The 24,489-nt window shown below is 40.3% G+C and overlaps 1 protein-coding gene across 6 annotated transcripts in view; it reads left to right on the top strand.

Annotated features, from left to right (window-relative positions):
• Window positions 1–22,345, top strand: part of efr3a (EFR3 homolog A (S. cerevisiae)) — a 328,887-nt gene extending 306,542 nt beyond the window's left edge. For 5 of the 6 annotated variants that reach the window (XM_070892800.1, XM_070892793.1, XM_070892771.1 and 2 more), the window contains one exon: window positions 19,282–22,345. In XM_070892800.1, the coding sequence (XP_070748901.1) occupies window positions 19,282–19,390 (109 nt within the window). In that variant the 3' untranslated portion in view covers window positions 19,391–22,345. The remainder of the gene's footprint in view (window positions 1–19,281) is intronic. The other variant, XM_070892785.1, reaches the window with a different exon arrangement.
• The last annotated feature ends 2,144 nt before the right edge of the window (window positions 22,346–24,489 follow it).

Here is a 24,489-nt window from a genome sequence, read left to right as displayed (position 1 = left end):
CCCAGCTTCCACAGCCCTCCGAGGCAGCGAATTCCACAGATTTACAACCCTTTAAGAGAATAAATACCTCCTCATCTCAGTTTTAAATGGGCGGCCCCTTATTCTGAGACTATGCCCCCTAGTTCTAGTCTCCCCCATCAGTGGAAACATCCTCTCTGCATCCACCTTGTCAAGCCCCCTCATAATCTTATACATTTCGATAAGATCACCTCTCATTCTTCGGAATTCCAATGAGTAGAGACCCAACCTACTCAACCTTTTCTCATAAGTCAACCCCCTTATCCCTGGAATCAACCTAGTGAACCTTCTCTGAATTGCCTCCAAAGCAAGTATATCCTTTCTTAAATATGGAAACCAAAACTGTACACAGTATTCCAGGTGTGGCCTCACCAATACCCTGTATAACTGTAGCAAGACTTCCTACTTTTATACTCCATCCCCTTTGCAATAAAAGCCAAGATTCCATTGGCCTTCCTGATCACTTGCTGTACACGCATACTATCCTTTTGTGTTTCGTGCACTAGGACCCCCAGGTCCCGCTGTTCTACAGCACTTTGCAATTTTTCTTCATTTAGTAACTTCAAAATATTTTCACCATGTTTTAAATAAAATTCTTAAGTTTTTCCCACTGAACCCAAATGGAAAATAGTTTAATGTGTAATTTATCCCACCAGTGAATAGACCCAAATATTCCATGAGCTTTCTAGGTGTCACTTGGCAGTGTGATAAATTTCAAATTCAGTGGCTTACCATCAAGGACTGTAAATGTGATTCAAGGTATTGGGGAAATTTTTTTTTAGCGAACTGGACATTAATTTACTTCTTTGGGGGCAAAGATCATTCATGTACCAATTAAGGATATGCAATTGCAACCAACTCTAACTGTAATGTGGAGTTTATTGCACATTATTCTGATTTCTTCTGTAAAGTTATCGTATTTTAATGATACTTGGAGAAGAAAAAAAGAATAAGATCAATGTTGTATATTTTCTGGAAAATGGAACTTGCACTGATTGCTATTGTGTTCCACAGATGTCACTGTGAATCAGATATTCTATTCCCTATCCTCAAGCCAGATCTTTCTAAATAAATAGTGATGATTTTCTCAGGCTTCTATAGGCCCAGTGATTTTGTGCGTTCTTGTTGCCATCTCAGCATTATTTACCATCATATAACCCTTCATAATCTTGAAGACAGGACCAAAATATGTTTCAGATATGTGCCCTGTGACCACTGCACTCGTCCATCAGAGCTAGGTGGATTTTTTGAACCTTATACAGGGTGTGGTATGTACAGTCTGAATCAACCCTCTTTCATTCTGCTGCATAAGGGTTAAGCTCTGACCTCCTTCCAATCTTCGCCTGAGTTCGGAAGGCCTAAGTCGTGCTCCCAGGATCCAAGTTAGGTTTTCATTGCCATCTGGTAGAGAGTAAACATGTAGTTAGAAACAGAAATTAATTTAATTTATTGGAAACTTAGATTAAAGTTTATATTAAGCTTTAGGAATTAAGGAACTGTCCTTTAAAAATAAATTAATGCAAGTATAATCATTGAACATTACAGCACAGAAATAGGCTATTAAATGCATCAAGGCTGTGCTGAAGGTTTTTCTCCACATGAGCCACTTAGTATAATCCCACTCTCCACATTCTATTATATGCTGCTTTTCAAGCAGAAAAATACTGACACACTCTGCTTCAACAATGGTTCGTGGCTTCTGATTTTTTTTTCATTCTACTACTTTTTGTGATTACCTTAAATATTTTTCACCGGTCAAAACAATCTAGCATTATTTACCTCATGATAACCCCTCACACTCTGAAGAACAGATCATGCCAAAACTTACTTTGCTCTGGTGGAGGGGAAATGTTGGAAACTGCCTTTTCAGGCTATCTCTGGTTAACTTAATCAGGTTTGAGTGCAAACCAGTATGGTGGATATATTCTGTTTATTCAGAGTTTAGGACGGAATATACCACGAGTTGTACAGCAAAAGCATACGACCGTGACTAGCAATTCTCCGCTTATATCATCTCTTCCTTTCATCTAGAACCCCAGGAGTGGTTGACTTCAATGAGTAGGGTCCACTCTCAATCAGCTCACCCCTGTGTGGTTCTCCCTTCCCAATCTGTCTGAATGAACCCTCATGGTGTTTCTTTTATCCTATTTATAGGGGTGGGCCTGGGATCAAATTATTGACAAAGCTATTTGACCTATGGAGGCTCCCTTAAAAACTTATTACCCAATAGTCCTTTTAGTTCTTTGTCTCCACTTGTCGATGAAGACCCACCCCGAAGGAGAGATCTTTACACCATTACGCACCTTTCTAGTTTATAGTTTTGAAGGCCAATCCACCCATCTGGATCCCTCTTAACTGCCAAGCCCATTTCCCTCATAGCTATAGTCTCTCATCGCATCCTGCCTTGTCCTCAGGGCAACCTTTGGCCATTAAATCAGGGGCCCCAGGCTAGAACTATCTTATTTCAGCCAGTTATCATGGATACCCTAACACTCATTCCTTCTATTTTGTCTTTTATACCAATTAACTTAACATCTGTTAAACAGACTCCAAATTCTACCTTAGCATTATAATTGGTTATTAGTAATAATAGAAGAAACATTAGGTTGGGCCTTCATTGGCCAAATTAAAGACCAAGTCAAAATATTATGCATTCTCTAATCTAACTCATGAAAAACACTGTTTGAGGAAAGTGTAACTTAAGCATTCTCGAGTAGGACATAGCTTATACATTAACCCTTTACGTGACTTGAGCAGAAACATACAATCAATAAACACAGTATCATTTTCAGATAACCCTAATTTCTAACAGAAAGGCCCCAACTTCTCAAGTCTCTTCATAGCCCCTTATACTTGGTAATATTCTAATGAATCTTGTCCATTACTTTTATAGCCTTTCTCTAAAGAGACGCCCAAAACAGCACACAGTACTCCAACTGAACTTTCCAAAGATCTTGCAAAAATTCTACATTTCCTCTCTGCTTTTGCATTCTATGGGGCCGAAATTGCCCCTTTTGAGGTGACGATGCGGAAAGCACTCACCGCTCGGTTGGCGCAGAGTCGCCGACAATCGCAACATTGCCCTCAGTTTTTTGGGGGGCAGTGTCTCGTCCCGTCAACCTCTTACCAACCGGCGACCTCCTTTGCTCCCCGCGTGAGAAATTGGCCAGGGGGAGCAGATTGGCCGCCGCTCGGTGCCCCCAAAAGCTTTCCCCTGCGGGATGATGCCTGTGGTTGAGCAGCGCATCCACCCTTAAAGGGGAGGGTGCACTGCTGTGGCCGCCATTTTATTTTAATTGTTGGCCGACTCTGCGGTCGGCCCGAAAATGGCAGCCACGGGTTCTTGTGCCGGACCATTGGCCCGGCCGAAACCCTCCCTGGTGGCCCAGTGGGTGCCAGTAATATGGCTGCAGATTTCGCAGCGGCACTCCCCTTTAACTGAAGGGGAGGAACGTTGCTACGCGACAGCTGGATATCATCAGCGTGGTGCTCATGACACGACCAACATCCGCCCTATTGCACGCCGACATCCGCCCCGAGCACCGCCCGGAAGAAAAAAAAAATTAAAGAGCTCAAGGAGGGGTAGGTAGGTGCACCCCTTTTCCATCGGGAAGAAATTTCGGCCCCGATGTCTCTGGATGCAAAACAAATTTGTTTCTTTTTATAGCCTTCCCTATTTGGGCTGACACTTTTATTGACTTGCAGAGACCTTGGTGTGCAGATATACAAGTCCAGTTCATTTAAATCTTGCCATTTAAGATGTATTTCCTCTCCCTACTCTTTACTTCCAAAATATATTACGTTGCCTTTTTGTCATGTTGAACTGCTTCTGCCTCCTATCTGCCCATCCTAAAAGTGATGTCTGTCTTTCTGCAGTGTTTCATCGTCTTCATAATTTGTCATGCTGTTCATTTTTCTATCATAACATTTTGATATTGCTCATGCAGGACGAGGAAGAATTCTATGTTGGGGTGTTCATTTTTGGAAAAAAATTGCATTGCAACATCTGTTTATATTTTCTATAATAATTCTTTGACCTTATGAGTTTGACCAAAAATTATGCTGTCCTTGGAATTGCCAGATATATGGTTCATCCAAGAATGTTGAATGTGAGTTCAATATGGAGGGATAGAAGTTGTTCAAGGAAGGCGTAACTAATAGAAGGGTAGCTTTTTATGTTCAGGATAATTTGAAAGTTAAAGTGATTAAAATTGTATCTCCGGGAAAAGTAACACAAACTAACAAGCTAACCATCATGCAGAAGACTGGGTTAAAATTGGGATCTGTTACAGTCCTGCAGGGAATGAAAAGCAAGATAAGGTGGTTATGTGTAGATAATATGGTAATTTCAACTAATAGTATATGTAGTAATTGTGATTTCACCCAATCCGGTATAAACTAGAAATACTTTAATAGAATCAGAAATGGTAAATGGGATACAAGACTGTATCTTGGCATAATGGGGGAGCTTATATCCGGATCTGGTTCTTGCAAGTAATCAGGATAGTATTCAAAATAAAAATAAAAAGTAGTGGACCCTCTAGTTCGAGTGACTATTCTATGATCAAATTTAAGATCACTAGGAATTGGTGCCAGTGAGGATCATAATGGAATGAGGGCCTGAATAAATTAAATAGGATGTATTGCTGAGGGTGGTTGAGAAAAAAAAGACTCTCAAATCTGTAATGAAATGAAAGACAAGCAAGTGCAACTAACAAGTAATTGCAAAAATGAATAAAAAGAGCCATTAAAATTGAAATAAGGAGGAAAATTATTCTGATAAAACCGATAGGGAAATTGTTATAGGAAAATATTTTTTTAAGGTATTTGGGCCGAGGAAATTACAGATAAACATATCAAACCCTGTTGAACACAATAATCAAACACTCAGTATTATAACAGTAAATGGTAAGGGAGAAATGTACAATCAAAAGATAAAGCAGTAGAGTAATAGAAGATGAAGGGAATATAATATAATTCATTAATGACTTTCTAGAAATATTCAGCAGGGAAGAAAATACTGATTTACTATCTTAATTCAATAACAAACATCCCAGAAGATTTTGAAATCCATGTGCAGGAGCTACACTATAGATGGTGCATGTTCTGAGGTGCTAAATGAGACTAGGGGAAATTAGATGCTAGCTACACTCGTGAAGAAACATTAAATAATGGAGAAATTCTCTAGATTTGGAAGCAAGCATGTTTGATACCTACAGTGAAAAAGGGGACACATCTGGCCTAGGCAACTATAGGCTCATTAATAGTGGTAATCACTTAGCACGGTTGGTGTCACTCTTGCCTCTGGGTCAAGAGGTTATGGATTCAAGCCCCATATCAGGAGCATATAAACTAGGCTGAAGCTGTAGTACAGTCCTGAGGGAGTGGGTGCTATACTATGGGAAGTGTCATCCTTTGGATGAGTGTTTAACAAGACTTGAAAAGGCAGATTGGACTTTTAAGATCTACCATTCAAAAAATCTGACCACTCAACTCATTATTGTTGTATGGGATATTGCTGGCACAGAATTGCTATCTCATTTGCCTACTTAAGACAGTGCATTTAATTTATTTTTGGATATTTCAATGGCATAACTGTTAAATTAATATAGTAATTCATTTTTTTTAAGCATTCTACGTAGGCTAGCGTACTCATACCACCAGAAATGCGAGGATATACATATCCGGAAAGAATGAACAGGCTGGGTCTCTTCCCTCTTGAATGAAGGCTGAAGGGTGACCTAAGAGATCTTTAACATTAAAGGTTTCAATAATGTATACAGAGAGAATGTTTCCACTTGTGCGAAAGAGCATAACTAGAGGCCATCAATATAAAATAGTCACCAAGAAATCCAATTGGGAATTCAAAAAAAACTTCTTTATCTAAAGAGTGGTGAGAATGTGGAACTCGCTACCACAGGGAGTGGTTAAAGTGAATAGTATAGATGCATTTAATGGGAGGCTAGACAAGCATGAGGGAGAAGGGAATAGAAGTGGAGCATAAACGCCGGCATGAACTGGTTGAGCCGAATGGCATGTTTCTGTGTCATATATCCTGTATAATCCTATGTATATTAAGTCTCCCCTCAGTCGCCTCTGTTCCAAAGAAAAGAATTCCAGCCTATCCAATCTTTCCTCATCGCTAAAATTCTCCAGTCCCGGCAACATCCTCGTAAATCTCCTCTGCACCCTTTCCAGTGCAATCACATCCTTCCTGTAATGTGGTGACATTAATGGTATCATCCTTGTAGATCTTCTCTGCACCCTCACCGGTGCCTCTCTATCCTTTTTGTAATATGGTGACCAGAATTGTACGCAGTACTCCAAGTGTGGTCTAACATCTCCAGTCGTCTTGGTTAATCCTTGCCACTGGATCAAGACCTAGCTCTGTCAAGCCCATGTGGTGGCTGGTGTGAAACGGTCACCACATGTTTTTTAAAAAAAATCCATGCACAGGCATCTTGCACCCTTCAATATGTAGTTTGGGACCTGAAATGTCAGGTCCTTCATTGAAACACCTGTGAACTCATCCCTTTTTAGTGTGGAAGCAAGTCAGCCTCGATACGAGGGACCACCTAAGAAGAAGTACTCATCAGTGTATTATCTGCAAGTATTGCAATAGTTTAATGGGAAACAGCCAGCATAAACCTAGAAAGAGGTTTGGATTGGAGAGCTACTTTAGCTTCTTGGCGACCTGACAAAAGAAAATAATGAATGTATTATTTTTGATCAGTGTCCAGACAATGTGCATAAAAAAATAAAAAGCAAATAGAATGTTGAGATTCGTAACCAAAACAGTAGACTACAATCCAAAAGAGGTTATACTAAGGTTTATAATCTACTAGTCAAATCAGACTTGGATGACGATTTACAGTTTTGATAGTCGTGCTTCAGAAACGATATTGATGTATTTGAGAAGGTACAGAATAACCAGAATGATCCAATATGTAAAGAGGATTAGTGAGGAATAATTAAAGAAGATTAATAAAACTTAATCTGATGAGATGAGGTTAAGGGAAAAACTCATCAATGTATTATCTGCAAGTAGGTCAAGATAAAGATTTGAAAAATATCGACCAGATAATATAGAATCAGACATATAGGGCATTCAAAATGCAATTGGGTTAGGTCAGTTCATGTACTAGAGGGACAAGCTTCATTGCGCCAAATGACTTTTTAAATCATCATTTTTCTTGTGTTAAGTCCTTCCATACAGTGAATATTTGAAAGGAAGTTTTTGAAATAATCAGCATTATAGTCAGTGTTAGAAATGTTAGTATGCCATTTTGATGGTGATCTTATATTTCTTCCTTCAGTTCTGGATTAAAGCAATATATTCTGCCGTTTCAGTTCTGAAATGTATGATTGCAACACATTTTTTAGCATTTGTGTTCATTTACCTGTGATTAGGTGTTTAATGGTAGGGGATAACAAGACACTGAAGATATTGTTGCACTTTTGATGGCAGATTATCCTGATTTAAATGGCCACTCTTCCTGGAAAGAAATGCGTGCTGATTTTTTACTTGCAGAGAATAAAAAATTGTGCATCCCTCAATCCTATTACTGTAGAGACATAGCCATACTTATGCTAAATAATAATTAAAAATAGTCTGTTTTTAGTGTCCATAATTTTACACCAATTCCTATATATTTATCTAGTCCATTACACTTCTTGGGATTATAATAAAGCTTTGACAATAAACTATACACTATTTTTTTCTTTATAACATTCATGATATTAAGCCAGACACCGCTTGCTCCCTCTTCTAGTGGTTATGTTTGTTTCCTGTGGCCCAGATCATTTTAAACCCCTGTTGGGTCAGCCAAAGTAGGGCACTGTGACATTGGTGGTAGTTACGCAGGTAAATGGACCAGACCAAATCTGTAAGTAGGTGGAACGTAGACAGATGAGATTCAATACAGTAAAGTATAACTATAAATAAAGCTTTATTTAAAATTCAGAATAATTAATAACTAATATAAAATTTAGTTTTACTGCCCGCTCCTCTTAAACTAATGAAAGGGACATTCTGAAAAAGTGCCATCATGGGGAGCATGGAGGAGGAGCTCGGGGTGTGAGTAAATCAGATGATAAAACAGTAAGTAATTTGTTTTTAACTAATTTTAACTTAATTTTAATTAAATTTGTAAAACAGGGTTGGATTAGGATGGTCGTGCAGGTGGTGTGCATCAACTGCAGCAGGTGTGAATTTCAGAAGAGCATTGCGATCTCTGAAAACCACATAAGAACATAAGAAATACGAGCAGGAGTAGGCCATACGGCTCCTCGAGCTTGCTCCGCCATTTAATACGATCATGGCTGATCCAATCATGGACTCGGGTCCACTTCCCTGCCCACTCATAACCTCTTATTCCCTTATTGTTTAAGAAACTGTCTCTTTCTGTCTTAAATTTATTCAATGTCCCAGCTTCCACAGCTCTCTGAGGCAGTGAATTCCACAGATTCACAATCCTCTGAAAATAAATTTCTCATCTCAGTTTTAAATGGGCGGCCCCTTATTCTAAGATTATGCCCTCTAGTTCTAGTCTCATCATCATCATAGGCAGTCCCTCGGGGTCGAGGATGACTTGCTTCCACACTAAAAATGAGTATTCAGGTGACTGATGAACTCATTTTAAACGGTGGAAGATGCCTGTGCGTGAATTATTTTAATATGAGGTGGCCGTTGCACACCAGCCACCACATGGGCTTGATGAAACAAGGTCTTGGTCCAGTGGCAAGGGGATCCAGGACGACTGGAGACAAGGCTCCACTGCATGTGCCAATACATACACACAAACTCAAACATACTCCTACTGTCATCCTTGCTTCCTCCTTCCCACAGAACCTCTCTCTACATGGAATTCATAGTATGCAATGTGAGCCTCTATGGCAACTATGAAAGTATAGGCCACAAGATGGTATGGTCAAGAACATAGCCATGAATAGGGATAGGAGAACATAGCCATGATTATTTGGATGGAATCCAGTGAATTCAGAGGAGAGGGCAAGGAAAGCCGAGATGATTGAAATCACCAAGGATGAGGAGTCTCATTGCAGAATCTGAGGGAGGAAGTGTCTCCCCTATCAGTGAAAATATCCTCTCTGCATCCACCTTGTCAAGCCTCCTCATAATCTTAAACGTTTCGATAAGATCACCTCTCTTCTGAATTCCAGTGAGTAGAGGCCCAACCTACTTAACCTTTCCTCATAAGTCAACCCTCTCATCTCCGGAATCAAACTAGTGAATCTTCTCTGAACTGCCTCCAAAGCAAGTATATTCTTTCGTAAATATGGAAACCAAAACTGCATGCAATATTCCAGGTGTGGCCTCACCAATACCCTGTATAACTGTAGCAAGACATCCTTGCTTTTATACTCCATCCCCTTTGCAATAGAGGTCAAGATTCCATTGGCCTTCCTGATTACTTGCTGTACCTGCATACTATCCTTTTATGTTTCATGCACAAGTACCCCAAGGTCCTGCATTGCAGCATTTTGCAATCTTTCTCCATTTAAATAATAACTTACAGTTTGGCAGAAAAAAATCTTAAAGTGCATGACCTCAGACTTTCCAACATTATACTCCATCTGCCAAATTTTTGCCCACTCTCTAGCCTGTCAATGTCCTTTTGCAGATTTTTTGTGTCCTCCTCACACATTGCTTTTCCTCCCATCATTGTATCGTCAGCAAACTTGGCAACATTACACTCGGTCCCGTCTTCCAAGTCGTTAATATAGATTGTAAATAGTTGGGGTCCCAGCACTGATCCCTGCGGCACCCCACTAGTTACTGATTGCCAACCCAAGAATGAACCATTTATCGCGACTCTCGGTTTTCTGTTAGTTAGCCAATCCTCTATCCTTGCTGATATACTACCCCCAACCCCGTGAACCTTTATCTTGTGCAGTAACCTTTTATGTGACACCTTGTCAAATGCCTTCTGGAAGTCCAAATACACCACATCCACTGGTTCCCCTTTATCCACCCTGTTTGTGACATCCTCAAAGAATTCTAGCAAATTTGTCAAACATGACTTTCTCCATCAATCCATGCTGATTCTGCCTCACTGAATTTTGCTTTTCCAAATGTCCTGCTACTGCTTCTTTAATAATGGACTCCAATATATTCCCAACCACAGATGTTAGGCCTATAGTTTCCTGCTTTTTGTCTGCCTCCTTTTTTAAATAGGTGAGTTACATTTGCAGTTTTCCAATCTGCTGTTACATGTGCAGTAAGGTTTTACATCTCGAGGAACTTCAACTCAGAGTTGTTGAGCTGGAATCTGAGGTGCAGACATTGCAGGGCATCAAGGAGGGGGAGAGTTACCTGGACACTTTGATCGAGTACACAATCACATCCCTTAGATTAGATAATGGTACAGGTCTGGTTAGTTTAATGCGTGGCTGAAAGAGTGATGTGGGAAGGCAGTGATTTTGACTCATGAGGCAGTGCCACCAGTACTGGGATAAGAGGGAGCTGTGGGATGGGCTCCACTTAAACTGGGCTGGGACCAGTGTCCTGGTGAGTCGAATAACTGGGACTGTAGATGGGAGTTTAAACTAATGAAGAGGGTGTGGGAGGATTTAGGAAAGGATAAATTCAAAAGCAGCAGGAGAAATGTCAAGGTAGCGATTTGAGTAGAAAGGGTGCAGAGAAGATTTACGAGGATGTTGCCAGGACTGGAAAACTTTAGCGATGAGGAACAATTGGATAGGCTGGGATTGTTTTCCTTGGAACAGAGGAGACTTGAGGGATGATTTAATTGAGGTGTATAAAATTATGAGGGGCTTAGCTAGAGCGGTTAGGGAAGGACCTATTTCCCTTAGCAGAGGGGTCAATAATCAGAGGGCATAGATTTAAAGTCGTTGGTCGAAGGATTAGAGGGAAGATGAGCAAACATAAATTACCCAGAAGGTGGTGGGGACCTGGAACTCACGACCTGAAAGGGTGGTAGAGGGAGAAACCCTCATCACATTTAAAAAGTACATTGAAGGATGTGCACTTAAAGAGCCGTAATCTACAGGGCTACAGACCTAGTGCTGGACGGTGGGATTAGGCTGGGTAGCCCTTTTTCGATCAGTATGGACATGATAGGCCAAATGGCCTCCTTCTGTCATCATTTTTCTATGATTCTATAAAAAATAAGCAGAGTGGGTCAGGAAGGATCAAAGAGTTTAACAAAGGTAACCGGGCATTAGAGACTAAAGTGATTGCAGGGAAAATAGAAAAACATTAAAGCTAAAGGCACTATATCGGAATGCATGAAGCAGTCACAACAAAATAGATGAATTTATAGCACAGATAGAAATAAATGGGTTTGATCCAGTGTTCCCGTTTATCTGCTGACCGCACAGCTGTCTGGAGGTCCCGCACAGGTCGCTTTACAATAGGAAAAACTGCGCAACCAAAAAAAAAATTGGAGGGAACATTAGCTTGATCTACTAACCATTATGGAGGCATGGTTGCAGAATGACCAGAGTTGGAAACTTGGACCTTTTAGAAGATAATGGTAAAATTGAAAGGGGAGGGGGTGTAGCCCTGAAAATAAAGATGCGATAAAGACAGTAAAGAGGAAGGAGCTTAGTTCGGAAAATCAAAATGTAGATTCAGTATGGGTGGAGCTAAGAAACAACAAGGGTCAGAAAACGCTGGTGGGAGAAGTTTATAGACCCCCTAACAGTGATAGTAGTGTCGGGCACAGTATAAATCAGGAAATTAGACATGCCTGTAACAAGGGTAATACAATAATTATGGGGGACTTTAATCTTTATATAGACTGGGCAAACCAAATTTGCAGAAATAGTGTGGAGGACGAGTTCATAGAATGCATTCAAAATAGTTTTCTAAATCAGTATGTCAAGGAACTGACTAGAGAACAGGCTATTTTAGATCTAGTATTATGCAATGAGAAAGGGTTAATTAATAACCTTATCGTAAAGGAGCCTCTGGGGAAGAGTGTTCATAATACGGTAGAATTTTATATTTAGTTTGAGAGTCATTTAGTTAAATCCAAAACTAGGGTCTGAAATAGCGTTCTCTACCACCCACCCAAGTACCATTTATTATTAAAAATTATTACCGATATTTCTTCACCAATTTCCTCCCTCTGCCTCTGCACCGAACAACTTCTCGTCCTTGGTGATTTCAATCTCCATCTCAATTCACCATGCTCTCCTCTGAGTTCACTAGCCTCATGTCCTCCCTTAATTTCTCCCTCTCTGTAAACTCCCCAACACATAACCACGGCCAGCCCCTCAACCTTGCCGTCTCTCATGGCCTCGCTACTCCTATCGTGTCAATCGCAGATAAGGCCATCTCTGACCACTTCTTCGTATCGCTCTCCACCTACATCCCCCTTTCACCCCCACCCACCCCTACTACCTCCTGTGCCCGCCCCTAGAAAAAACTCTCCCCCGACTCTTACAACTGCACTTATGAACTTCCAACTATCCAGCCTTTGGCCCTCCATTCACCATGACATCTGCTCAATCACACCCTCACCACCACCTTTGATGCCCTGGTCCATGTTGAAACAATTACTCTCTCACCCTGGCCGTTTCCCCTGGTATAGCCCTGATCTTTGCTCTCTTTAAATCCAAGGGACATAGACTTGAATGGATATGGCGACCAATTGGTTTAGCCATTCACCACCAGATCTGGCTGAACTACATAAAGCACCATCGGGTCCTGCTCTGGTCTGCCAAAATCGCTCACTATTCCAGAATCATTCTGGAATGTAAAGATAAACCCTGCCTTTTATTCTCCACTGCTAACTGTCTTTTTAAACCTCTCTCTCCAATCTCCACTCTCACCTCCGACAATAAGTGTGAGGAGCTCATGGACTACTTTGTCTCTGAGATTGAGACCATCCATTCAGCTGCCTCTGCCTCTTCCCTTCCTTCCTCTAGCGCCAAACTTCCTCTAAGGAAGCCCCTTGCCCTAGCTCTGACCTCGCATCTTTCTCCAGTTTCTCTCTGATCTCCCCTCATGACCTTTCCGAGCTCACCTTGTCCATGAGATCCACTTCCTGCTCCCTTGACCCCATTCCCATCAAACTGCTGACCACCTAACTTCCTTTTCTGGCTCCCATGTTAGCTAACATTAACAATTCGCTCTCAAGTACAGTCCCCCTCCCTCAAATCTGCATTCATCACCCATCTCCTCAAAAAAACAACTCTCAATCCCTCTGTCCTTGCAAACTACCGCCCCATCTCCAACCTCCTTTTCCTCTCCCAAGTCCTCAAACTTTTGTCTCCCCACAAATCCGTGACCATCTTTCCCGTAATTCCATGTTTGAATCCCTTCAATCTCGTCTCCGTGCCTGCCACAGTACCAAAACAGCTCTCATCAAAGTGACAAATGACATCCTTTGTAACTGTGACAAAGGCAAACTATCCCTCCTCCTCCTCCTTGTCTGCAGCCTTTGACACGGTTGACCTTGCAGGGAACATTAAAATTGACTGCAAAAGCTTCTATAGATTTGTGAAAAGGAAAAGATTAGTGAAGACTAATGTAGGTTCCTTGCAGTCAGAATCAGGTGAATTCATAATGGGGAACAAGGAAATGGCAGACCAATTGAACAACTACTAAGGAAGACACGAATAACCTCCCGAAAATACCAGGGGACCGAAGGTCTAGCGAGAAGGCGGAACTGAGGGAAATCCTTATTAGTCAGGAAATGGTAGGAAAATTTGAAGGGACTGAAGGCCGATAAATCCCCAGGGCCTGACAGTCTGCATCCCAGAGTACTTAAGGAAGTGGCCCTAGAAATAGTAGATGCATTGGTGGTCATTTTCCAACATTCCATGGACTCTGGATCAGTTCCTATGGATTGTAGGAAAGCTAATGTAACCCCACTTTTTAAAAAAGGAGGGAGAGAGAAAATAGGGAATTATAGACCGGTTAGCCTGACATCGGTGGTGGGGAAAATGTTGGAGTTAATTATTAAAGATGTAATAGCAGCGCATTTGGAAAGCAGTGACAGGATCAGTCCAAGTCAGCATGGATTTATGAAAGGGAAATCATGCTTGACAAATCTTCTAGAATTTTTTGAGGATGTAACTAGTAGAGTGGATAAGGGAGAACCAGTAGATGTGTATTTGGACTTTCAAAAGGCTTTTGACAAGGTCTCACACAAGAGATTAGTGTGCAAAATTAAGGCACATGGTATTGGGGGTAATGTATTGACGTGGATAGAGAACTGGTTGGCAGACAGGAAGCAAAGAATGGGAATAAATGGGTCCTTTTCAGAATGGCAGGCAGTGACTAGTGGAGTGCCGCAGGGTTTAGTACTGGGACCCTCGCTATTTACAATATACATTAATGATTTAGATGAAGGAATTGAATGTAATATCTCCAAGTTTGCAAATGACACTAAGCTGGGTAGCAATGCGAGCTGCGAGGAGGATGCTAAGAGGCTGCAGGGAGACTTGGACAGATTATGTGAATGGGCAAATGCATGGCAGATGCAGTATAATGTGGATAAATTTGAGGTTATCCACTTTGGTGGCAAAAACAGGAAGGCAGATTATTATCTGAATGCTGACAGATTAGTAAAAGGGGAGGTGCAGCGAGATCTGCGTGTCATGGTACATCAGTCATTGAAAGTAGGCATGCAGGTACAGCAGACAGTAAAGAAAGCAAATGGCATGTTGGCCTTCATAGCGAGGGGATTTGAGTATAGGAGCAGGGAGGTCTTGCTGCAGTTGTGCAGGGCCTTGGTGAGACCACACCTTGAGTATTGTGTGCAGTTTTGGTCTCCTAATCTGAGGAAGGACATGCTTGCTATTGAGGGAGTGCAGCGACGGTTCACCAGACTGATTCCTGGGATGGCAGGATTGACATATGAAGAAAGACTGGATCGGCAAGGCTTATACTCACTGGAATTTAGAAGAATGAGGGGATCTCCTAGAAACATATAAAATTCTGACGAGACTGTACAGGTTAGATACAGGAAGAATGTTCCCGATGTTGGGGAAGTCCAGAACCAGGGGATCCAGTCTAAGGATAAGGGGTAAGCCATATAGGACTGAGATGAGGAGAAACATTTTCACCCAGAGAGTTGTGAACCTGTGGAATTCTCTGCCACAGAAAGTTATTGAGTCCAGTTCGTTGGACATATTCAAAAGAGAGTTAGATGTGGCCCTTACGGCTAAAGGGATCAGGGGGTATAGAGAGAAGGCTGGGGTGGGGTACTGAGGCTGAATGATCAACCATGATCATATTGAATGGTGGTGCAGGCTCGAAGGGCCGAATGGCCTGCTCCTACACCTATTTTCTATGTTTGACCTCTCTATCCTTCTCCAACACCTCTCCACTGTCGTCCAGCTGGGTGGGACTGCACTTGCGTGGTTCCATTCTTATCTATCTAATCGTAGCCAGAGAATCAACTGCAACGGCTTCTCTTCCCATCCCCGCATCGTTACCTCTGGTGTTCCCCAAGGATCTATCTTTGGCCCCCTCCTATTTCTCATCAACTTGTTGCCCCTTGGCGACATCATCTGAAAACATAGCATTGATTTCCAGATGTATGCTGATGACACCCAGCTCTACCTCACTACCTGCATCTCTCGACCCCTCCAAGGCTTCTAAATTGTCAGACTGCTTGTCCAACATCCATGTTCTGGATAAGCAGAATTTTTCTCCAGTTGAATATTGGGAAGACCGAAGCCATTGTGTTTGGTCCCTGCCACAAACTCCATTCCCTAGCCACTGACTCCATCCCTCTCCCCAACTTCTGTCTGAGGCTGAACCTTGGTGTCATATTTGACCCTGAAATGAGCTTTCGACCATGTATCCGCAGCATAACTAAGACCGCCTATTTTCACCTTCGTAACATTGCCCGTCTCCATCCTTGCCTCAGCTCATCTGCTGCTGAAGCCCTCATGTATGCCTTTGTTACCTCTAGACTTGACTATTCCAAGACACTCCTGGTTGGCTTCCCACATTCTACCCTACGTAAACTAGAGGTGGTCCAAAACACAGCTGCCCGTGTCCTGACTCACATCAAGTCCAGCTCACCCATCAGCCCTGTGCTCGCTAAACTACATTGGCTTCCGGTTAAGCAACATCTTGATTTCAAAATTCTCATCCTTATTTTCAAATCCCTCCATGCCATCGTCCCTCCCTATCTCTAATCTCCAGCCCCACTACTCCGAGATGTCTGCGCTCCTCTAATTCTGCCCTCCTGAGCATCCCTGATTATAATTGCTCAACCATTGGTAGCCGTGCCTTCTATTACCTAAGCCCCAAGCTCTGGAACTCCCTGCTTAAACCTCTCCGCCTCTCTACATCTCTTTCCTCCTTCAAGACGCTTCTTAACACATACCTCTTTGACCAAGCTTTTGGTCACCTGTGCTAATTTCTACTTCTGTGGCTCAGTGTCAAATTTTTAACGCATAATACTCCTGTGAAGTGCCTTGGGATGTTTCACTGCGTTAAAGGCGCTATATAAATACAAGTTGTTGTATCTGAACAAAGCAAACTATGTAAGTCTGAAAGGTGAGTTGGCTAAGGTAGATTGGATACTAGATTAATAGATATGATGGTAGATAAGCAACGGCCAACATTTAAAGAATTAATTCATAATTTGCAACGAACATACAATCCCCTAAAGAATAAAAACCCCACTGGAAAAGTGGTCCAACCATGGCTAGCAAGAGAAGTTAGAGAATATTAGATTCAAGGAAGAGGCTTATAATGTTGCTAAAAGAGTACCAAGCCTGGGGATTGGGAGGATTTTAGAATTCAGCAGAAGATGACCAAGAAATTCACAAAGACAGAGATAGTAGTTGCATTGGTTTTGATCTTTCAAAATTCCCTAGATTCAACAACATTTCCTTTGGATTGGAAAGTAACCAACGTAAAGAAAGGAGTTAGAGAGAAAACCAGGAACAATTAGCCTGACATCAGTAGTAGAGAAAATGCTAGAATCTGATATTAGGGATGTGGTAACAGGGCACTTAGAAAATCATATGATCGGGCAGTCAACACTGATTTATGAAAGAGAAATCATGTTTGACAAATCTGTTAGAATTTTTTTAGGTTGTAGCTAGCAGGGTAGAAAAGGGGGAACCAGTGGATGTAGTGTATTTGTATTTTCAAAAAGCATTCGATAAGGTGCCACGTAAGAAGTTATTACACAACATTGGGGCTCGTGGGATTGGGTGTAATATATTAGCCTGGATTGAGGATGGGCGAACGGACAGAAAGAGAGTAGGAATAAATGGGTTCACAAACAAATAGTGGGGTACCGCAAGGATCAGTGCTTGGGCCTCAACTATTTTCAATCTATATTAATTACTTAGATGAGGGGACCGAGTGTAATGTATCCAAGTTTGCTGATGATACAAAGTTAGATGGAAAAGTAAGCTGTGAGGAGGATGCAAAGAGGCTGCAAAGGGATATAGATAGGTTAAGTGAGTGGGCAATAAGGTGTCGGATGGAATATAATGTGGAGAAGTGTGAAATTATCCACTTTTGTAGGAAAAGTAGAAAAGCAGAATATTTTTTAAATGGCGAGAGACTTGGAAATGTTGGTATTTAGATGGGTGGTGGTGTACACGAATAACACAACGTTGACATGCAAGTCCAGCAAGTAATTAGGAAGGCAAATGGTATGTTAACCTTTATTACAAAGGGATTGGAGTACAAGGATAAAGAAGTCATACCTGGAGTACTGTGTACAGTTTTGGTCTCCATGCCTAAGTCAGGATATACTTGCCTTAGAGGGAGTGAATTAAAAATTAATAGATTGATTCCTGGGATGGGGGGCAGGGGGTGGGGAGGTGGGATTATCTGATGAGATTGAGTAGACTAGGCCTATATTCTCTCGCGTTTAGAAGAATGAGAGGTGATTTCATTGAAACATAAAATTCTTAAGGGACTTGAGGAAGATGTTTTCCCTGGGTTGGGGAGTCTAAAACTAGGTCACAGTCTAAGAATAAAGGGTTGGCCATTTAGAATGAAGATGAGGAGAAATTTCTTCACTGAAAGGGTTGTGAATCTTTGGAATTCTCTACCCCAGTGTGTTGGGATGCTCAGTCGTTGAGTATATTCGAGATTGATAGCTTTTTAGATACTAAGGGACTCGAGATACGGGGATAGTGCGGGAAAATGGAGTTGAGGTAGATGATCAGGTATTCTCTTATTGAATGGCGGAGCAGAGCTGAATGGCCTACTCCTGCTTCTATTGTGTTTCTACGTTATTATGCATAAAATACCACATTTGTGGCGAAAAAAACTGAGTTACAGAACAAGGTGAAGTTGAACAGGATCTATATACGTCTTAATAGACTCGGTACTCAACAGATCCAATCACCTAGTTTATTGCTTAAACACAAATTTAGTACTGCTGTCAGCAAGAGATTCTTCTCAGTGATCAACACCTGGAATGGACTTTTGTGTAGGGTAGTTCAGGCAAAAACATGCAACCATTTAAGACAGTGTTGCATGTTGTCCTGGAGGAATAAGCTTTTTGAGCTCATTAATAAGATGGGTTGAACGATCTTTACATCTGTATTTATTGTGTGATCTTGTAAAGCATTCAGAACAGTAACATGGGTCTGTTAGCAGTAATACAAAATATTTTAAAGCTACTACTTTGTATGTAGAACAGAGTTTAAAGAGCATAGTGCACGATCTTTATGGGTAAGACGAGTTGATGTGGAAAATAAATATTTTCTCCTTTAAAATAAACTCATTCCATTAGCTTAAATGAAAGTTTATCATTTGGTACCACTTTTGAACCATCCATTACAAACACATCATGCTAGCTGGGAAAAATATAGAATAGCAAATTAAGCTAGAAAAAATAGTAATATATATTAGTTGCAGGCCACCATCCATAAGAAACTGAAATGTTAAGATCTGGAACTGGACTGGAAGTTTATTAGGAGACTCAAAAAGTTGGTAATAGTTTTCAGGCTCAGGTGTAGCTGTAGATTTCCTATTGAGCAACTGCTACTATGGTCATAAAGTCGTCAATGGAGTGCCTCCTGGAAGGGATAATTAGATATTTTTTATACTAGGTGAGTGATTTTTTTTTCCCCCCAACTACTTTAGCATTAGAAAGAATAGGAAGTACTTTATGTTGGAATTGCTGTTTGCTCTTCTAGACCCTTCTTGCCCCACCAAACATAGTGACATGTTTGAATAGTTTTACAAATGTTCGATTAATTGTTTTCTAAATGTTTAAAAATAGACTGTTTTGCAAGGTGTAAAAGAAATTCAGTAAACTGATTTAGATTTTTCTCTAGCAGGCCGCCTCCAAGCCCATCAGGATCCATGAGCGTCGCAGCGGGCCATGTTCAGTACCATTCCATCCCAGTCTATGAAATGAAATTTCCAGACCTCTGTGTTTATTAGCCACTGTCTCTGTTTGAGGTATCTCGAGGAAACAAATAATGAAGTATATACCAATTCAAAGAACAAAACTCCTGGGGGTCATTGAGTTTTCCATTGATTTATATTATGTCTCAGAAATAGTGTTCAAGTCAAGCAAGTTCTTTTAATCACTAAATAAATCAGTTGAAAAGTATTGGGGCTCGCTGGACTGAAATTCACTGTGATGTGATTCTGATGTGTAAGTGTTTAAGTATCATGTAGTACAATAATGCATATAAAAGCTTATTTGCTTGAAGAGGATTAAGAGTATAATGTTTATACCTGGCAAGGGGTCCAATAGATGGAAGATTGAATGTTAAAATTCACAGCATTGAAAGTGCAGCATGGCCATTGTGTTTTTAAAAAATAGGAGTATATGCAGAAAAAGAATGGACCTTACGAAGGCAAATGATCTACCTAAAGGTTTTCTCTAATTGTATCACATTCCTGTTCTTTAGAACTATTTGTAGTGAATTTTATAATTTTTGTTAACCAGCATTCCAAACTTGTCGTGTTAAGAACTCCATAGATCATTTCTGCATTTAATCACTAGTTTGAGCCAATCACATTGAACAATGAATGGAGCAAATCGGTATTGAAAACTATTCAGAGCTGTCCCCATGCAGATAACAACAGGGTGAATTCGTGACCTCTTTTGGTCATTGGAAGTCTATTTAGATTGCTGTTTTTCAGAGTCAGAGAAGAAAACTATTAAGGGATATGAGGTGGGAGCAGAGTTTATCAAACATTTTAAATCAGCATTCTTTAAAACTCTTCATATAGATCTGTTATTGACTGTATAAATATGCATACTTCTAGAGATTGTTCTGTATTATCAAGCAGAAAAATATTGCAATGATTTTAACAGAAATCAATAGAACCATTTCCAATTATCTGTAGAAAAAGCTAGTAACAACCCAAGGCAGCTGACTTAGAAATCTTACTAATATTTCATTTCAGTAATTTGGAGTGTGAATATTGAGGAATTATTACTGTTTTTTTTAACAATGGTAACTTTGAGCTCACTATGAAAAGTGTTTTTCATGTTAGTCTGGACAATTACACTTTTTGGCAATAACTTTCATTGAGTTTCTCAGTGCCACACCTCTATCTCAACCAAGAGGACTGGCTGGAGCCCTGTTTCCAGTCGAGTGCAACTCTACACAGCTGCTGGAAAATGCACGAGAGTGAGCTACTGTGATAGGTCTCTCGATTTCTCTTCTCTTTCCCCCGCCCCCTCCCAAACTCCTGCTATGGATGAGATCTCGTGACCTAAACAATACTCTGTGTACACCATCAGTCACTATGTTTTGATTCACTGTTGGTTCGTCTTGATGTTGAGAAATTGATAAAATTAGACATACAAAAAGCTTGGAAATCTGTGACTAGATTTCTAATAATTGATTATTTTGCACTGCAACCATTGAAACAATTGCATTTCCAAGTAACATTTAAAAAAAAAAAATCAAATCTGCACATTTCAGATATTACCTGTGCAGGATGAATTATCTCTGAAATCATGCATAACTAAAGATTCCATTTGACGTCTTTCCTAATATAGGTCCTATTCCCAAAATGTTACCAGCTGATGACTTTAATGTTGCTTTTTCAATTACACATGAAAATTATCAAAATTGTAATATGGTTAGGTTGTTGAGACATTTTATGTGTACGCTTTAATTGATATTGGATAATCTTAGCAGCAAATCAAGACATAGTAAATAATGAAGTGCTAGAAATTTGCATATGCATGTTATGTTTGTTTTTAAGAATGTACACTTGGCTACTTTATCTTTTTGAAACCAGATTTTTAAATTCACCATTTCAACTAGGTTAAATAAAAATGCAGGGCACATATGGAAAATCTACACACTGGACCATTGTGAACAAGGCTGTAGTTAACTTTATTATCACAGGAGTGAGTGGAGGTTAAATTGTGAATTAAAATCTTTATGTAAAATTTTCATTAACTATCAAGACATTTAAATGTAGTTAAATAATATGCCCCGACAAATCAGCTGTCATCTTGTTGGGTTCTCCAGAAATGTTATACTCAAACCGGATTGTAAAGAGACTATTGTGTGTGTGTGTGTATGTGTAGTGGCAGAATTGTATTTCTGTTGTAAAATATTTCTTTTTTATGAATTATTTTCTTGTAATTACAATCAGATTAGACAATTAAATATATAGTGCTTTTCATTTGATTTTGTTAAACTTCAAATAGCTTTGCATGCAATTCAAAACTTCATATGCATTTGAAAATAGTAAGTCTCTTTCTGTTTTTAATCTGCTAAATGTAATAAAAAATGTTAAGTGCTGTATTGTCACAAAATTGCATTTGACAAATCTCTCCATTCACTGATTATTTTTTAAACCAAATAAATAGCAAATTCCAAATGTTAGTGCTGGAAGCTGCAGCCGCTGGTGGACTCGATTGGTAGTGTGAGCAATAGTTTGTTTGGATTGCTAAAAGTCACGTGATTGCATTAATTGACTGTTTTGACTTTATTGAGCACTTTTTAAATGACCATTTGCTGTCCTTAAAAGCAGACTATTTTTGTATGCCCATCAGTTATGATGATTACTGCATAGCATCAGCAGAACATTTGTGAAATTCTGCCATAAATCCTGTGTTGTGATTGGTTTGTGATGCCTCAATAAGGAAAATGTCACTTTAAAGATAGTCTGTTTCTAAATACAGCTTAAACTGTGCATAAATGATGTTGTATGTTGACAGTTACGTAAATCCTAGACATGTGTGAGTATCATGTTTTCAGGATAATGTTTCACACTTTGAATAGATTTGTTAATGTCAGTAAAATGTTGGTGTCTATGTACTGTTCAGTCTTTGTCACCCTTCAGTAAAGTTAAAAATTTAATGTGAAGTGTAAAGTTGCACAAATTACAAAGGGCAAAATAAACATCTTCATTGTTAAATGCTTCTGGTAATTTGTGGGTTTTTAAAGTTTCATTTTTTTCAAATTAATAAAAACATTTCTGGAGATAATGCACCATTAAAATTCAGAATGTCGTTATTCACATTTTCTGATGCAAATATATAGGTGAACTGTAATCTTGACAGTACACATTTGCATATACAAAAGCAAAATACTGCAGATGCTCAATGCAAGCTCAAGGAACAGCACCCCATCTTTCGTTTAGGTACTTTACAGCTTTTGACAGAGTTCAACAATTTCAGACCATAGCCTTTGCCCATATTTTGTTCCCTTTCCTCCCTTTTTTTCCACAAAACTCCACCCTCCCCCATCCCTTTTTTAATTTTATTTTGTTTCTCTCTCTTTCCTATAGCAGTTGGTAATTATTCTGCCATTCACACCCTATCCAGACTCATCTTTTGTTTCCGAACATGCTATTACCATTTCAGTTTGGCTCATCATCCCTTTTGTGTCTCAAATCTCTTCTGCCTTCCACCCTATCACAGACTTTCCCTTTTGTCCTTTCCATCCTCCCCCTTTCAAGGCCTCAGCACTTCATAAGAACATAAGAAATAGGAGCAGGAGTAGGACATACGGCCCCTCGAGCCTGCTCCGCCATTTAATGTGATCATGGCTGATCCGATCATGGACTCAGGTCCACTTCCCTGCCTGCTCTCCATAACCCCTTATCCCCTTATCGTTTAAGAAACTGTCTATTTCTGTCTTAAATTTATTCAATGTCCCAGCTTCCACAACTCTCTGAGGCAGCGAATTCCACAGATTTACAACCCTCTGAGATAAGAAATTTCTCCTCATCTCTGTTTGAAATGGGCGTCCCCTTATTCTAAGATCATGCCCTCTAGTTCTAGTCTCTCCCATCAGTGGAAACATCCTCTCTGCATCCACCTTGTCAAGCCCCTTCATAATCTTATACGTTTCGATAAGATCACCTCTCATTCTTCTGAATTCCAATGAGTAGAGGCCCAACCTACTCAACCTTTCCTCATAAGTCACCTCCCTCATCCCGAATCAATCTAGTGAACCTTCTCTGAACTGCCTCCAAAGCAAGTATATCCTTTCGTTAATATGGAAACCAAAACTGCATGCAGTATTCCAGGTGTGGCCTCACCAATACCCTGTATAACTGTAGCAAGACTTCCCTGCTTTTATACTCCATCCTCTTTGCAATAAAGGCCAAAATACCATTGGCCTTCCTGATCACTTGCTGTACCTGCATACTATCCTTTTGTGTTTCATGCACAAGTACCCCCAGGTCCTGCTGTACTGCATCACTTTGCAATCTTTCTCCATTTAAATAATAACTTAATCTTTGATTTTTTTTTTCTGCCAAAGTGCATGACCTCACACTTTTCAACACTATATTCCATCTGCCAAATTTTTGCCCACTCACTTAGCCTGTCTGTCCTTTTGCTAAATTTTTGTGTCCTCCTCACATTGATTTTCCTCCCATCTTTGTATCGTCAGCAAACTTGGCTACATTACACTCGGTTCCTCCAAGTCATTAATACAGATTGTAAATAGTTGGGGTCCCAGCACTGATCCCTGCGGCACCCCACTGGTTACTGATAGCCAACCTGAGAATGAACCATTTATTCCTACTCTCTTTTCTGTTCGTTAGCCAATCCTCTATCCATGCTAATATATTACCCCCAACCTGTGAACTTTTATCTTGTGCAGTAACCTTTTATGTGGCACCTTGTCAAATGCCTTCTGGAAGTCCAAATATACCACATACACTGGTTCCCCTTTATCCATCCTGTTAGTTACATCCTCAAAGAACTCTGGACAATTTGTCAAATGTGACTGCCCCTTCATAAATCCATGCTAACTCTGCCTGACCGTATTTTGCTTTTCCAAATGTCCTGCAACTGCTTCTCTAATAAATGGACTCCAACACCGTCCCAACCACAGATGTTAGGCGAACTGGTCTATAGTTTCCTGCTTTTTGTCTGCCTCCTTTTTTTAAATAGGGGCATTACATCTGCAGTTTTCCAATCTACTGGGACCTCCCCAGAATCCAGAGAATTTTGGTAAATTACAACCAATGCATCCACTATCCCTGCCGCTACTTCTCAAGACCCTAGGATGCAAGCCGTCAGGTCCAGAGGATTTATCCGCCTTTAG

This window comes from Pristiophorus japonicus, chromosome 1, assembly GCF_044704955.1.
Source record: "Pristiophorus japonicus isolate sPriJap1 chromosome 1, sPriJap1.hap1, whole genome shotgun sequence".
Taxonomy (NCBI): domain Eukaryota; kingdom Metazoa; phylum Chordata; class Chondrichthyes; family Pristiophoridae; genus Pristiophorus; species Pristiophorus japonicus.
This window is presented reverse-complemented; position numbering and strand designations above follow the sequence as displayed.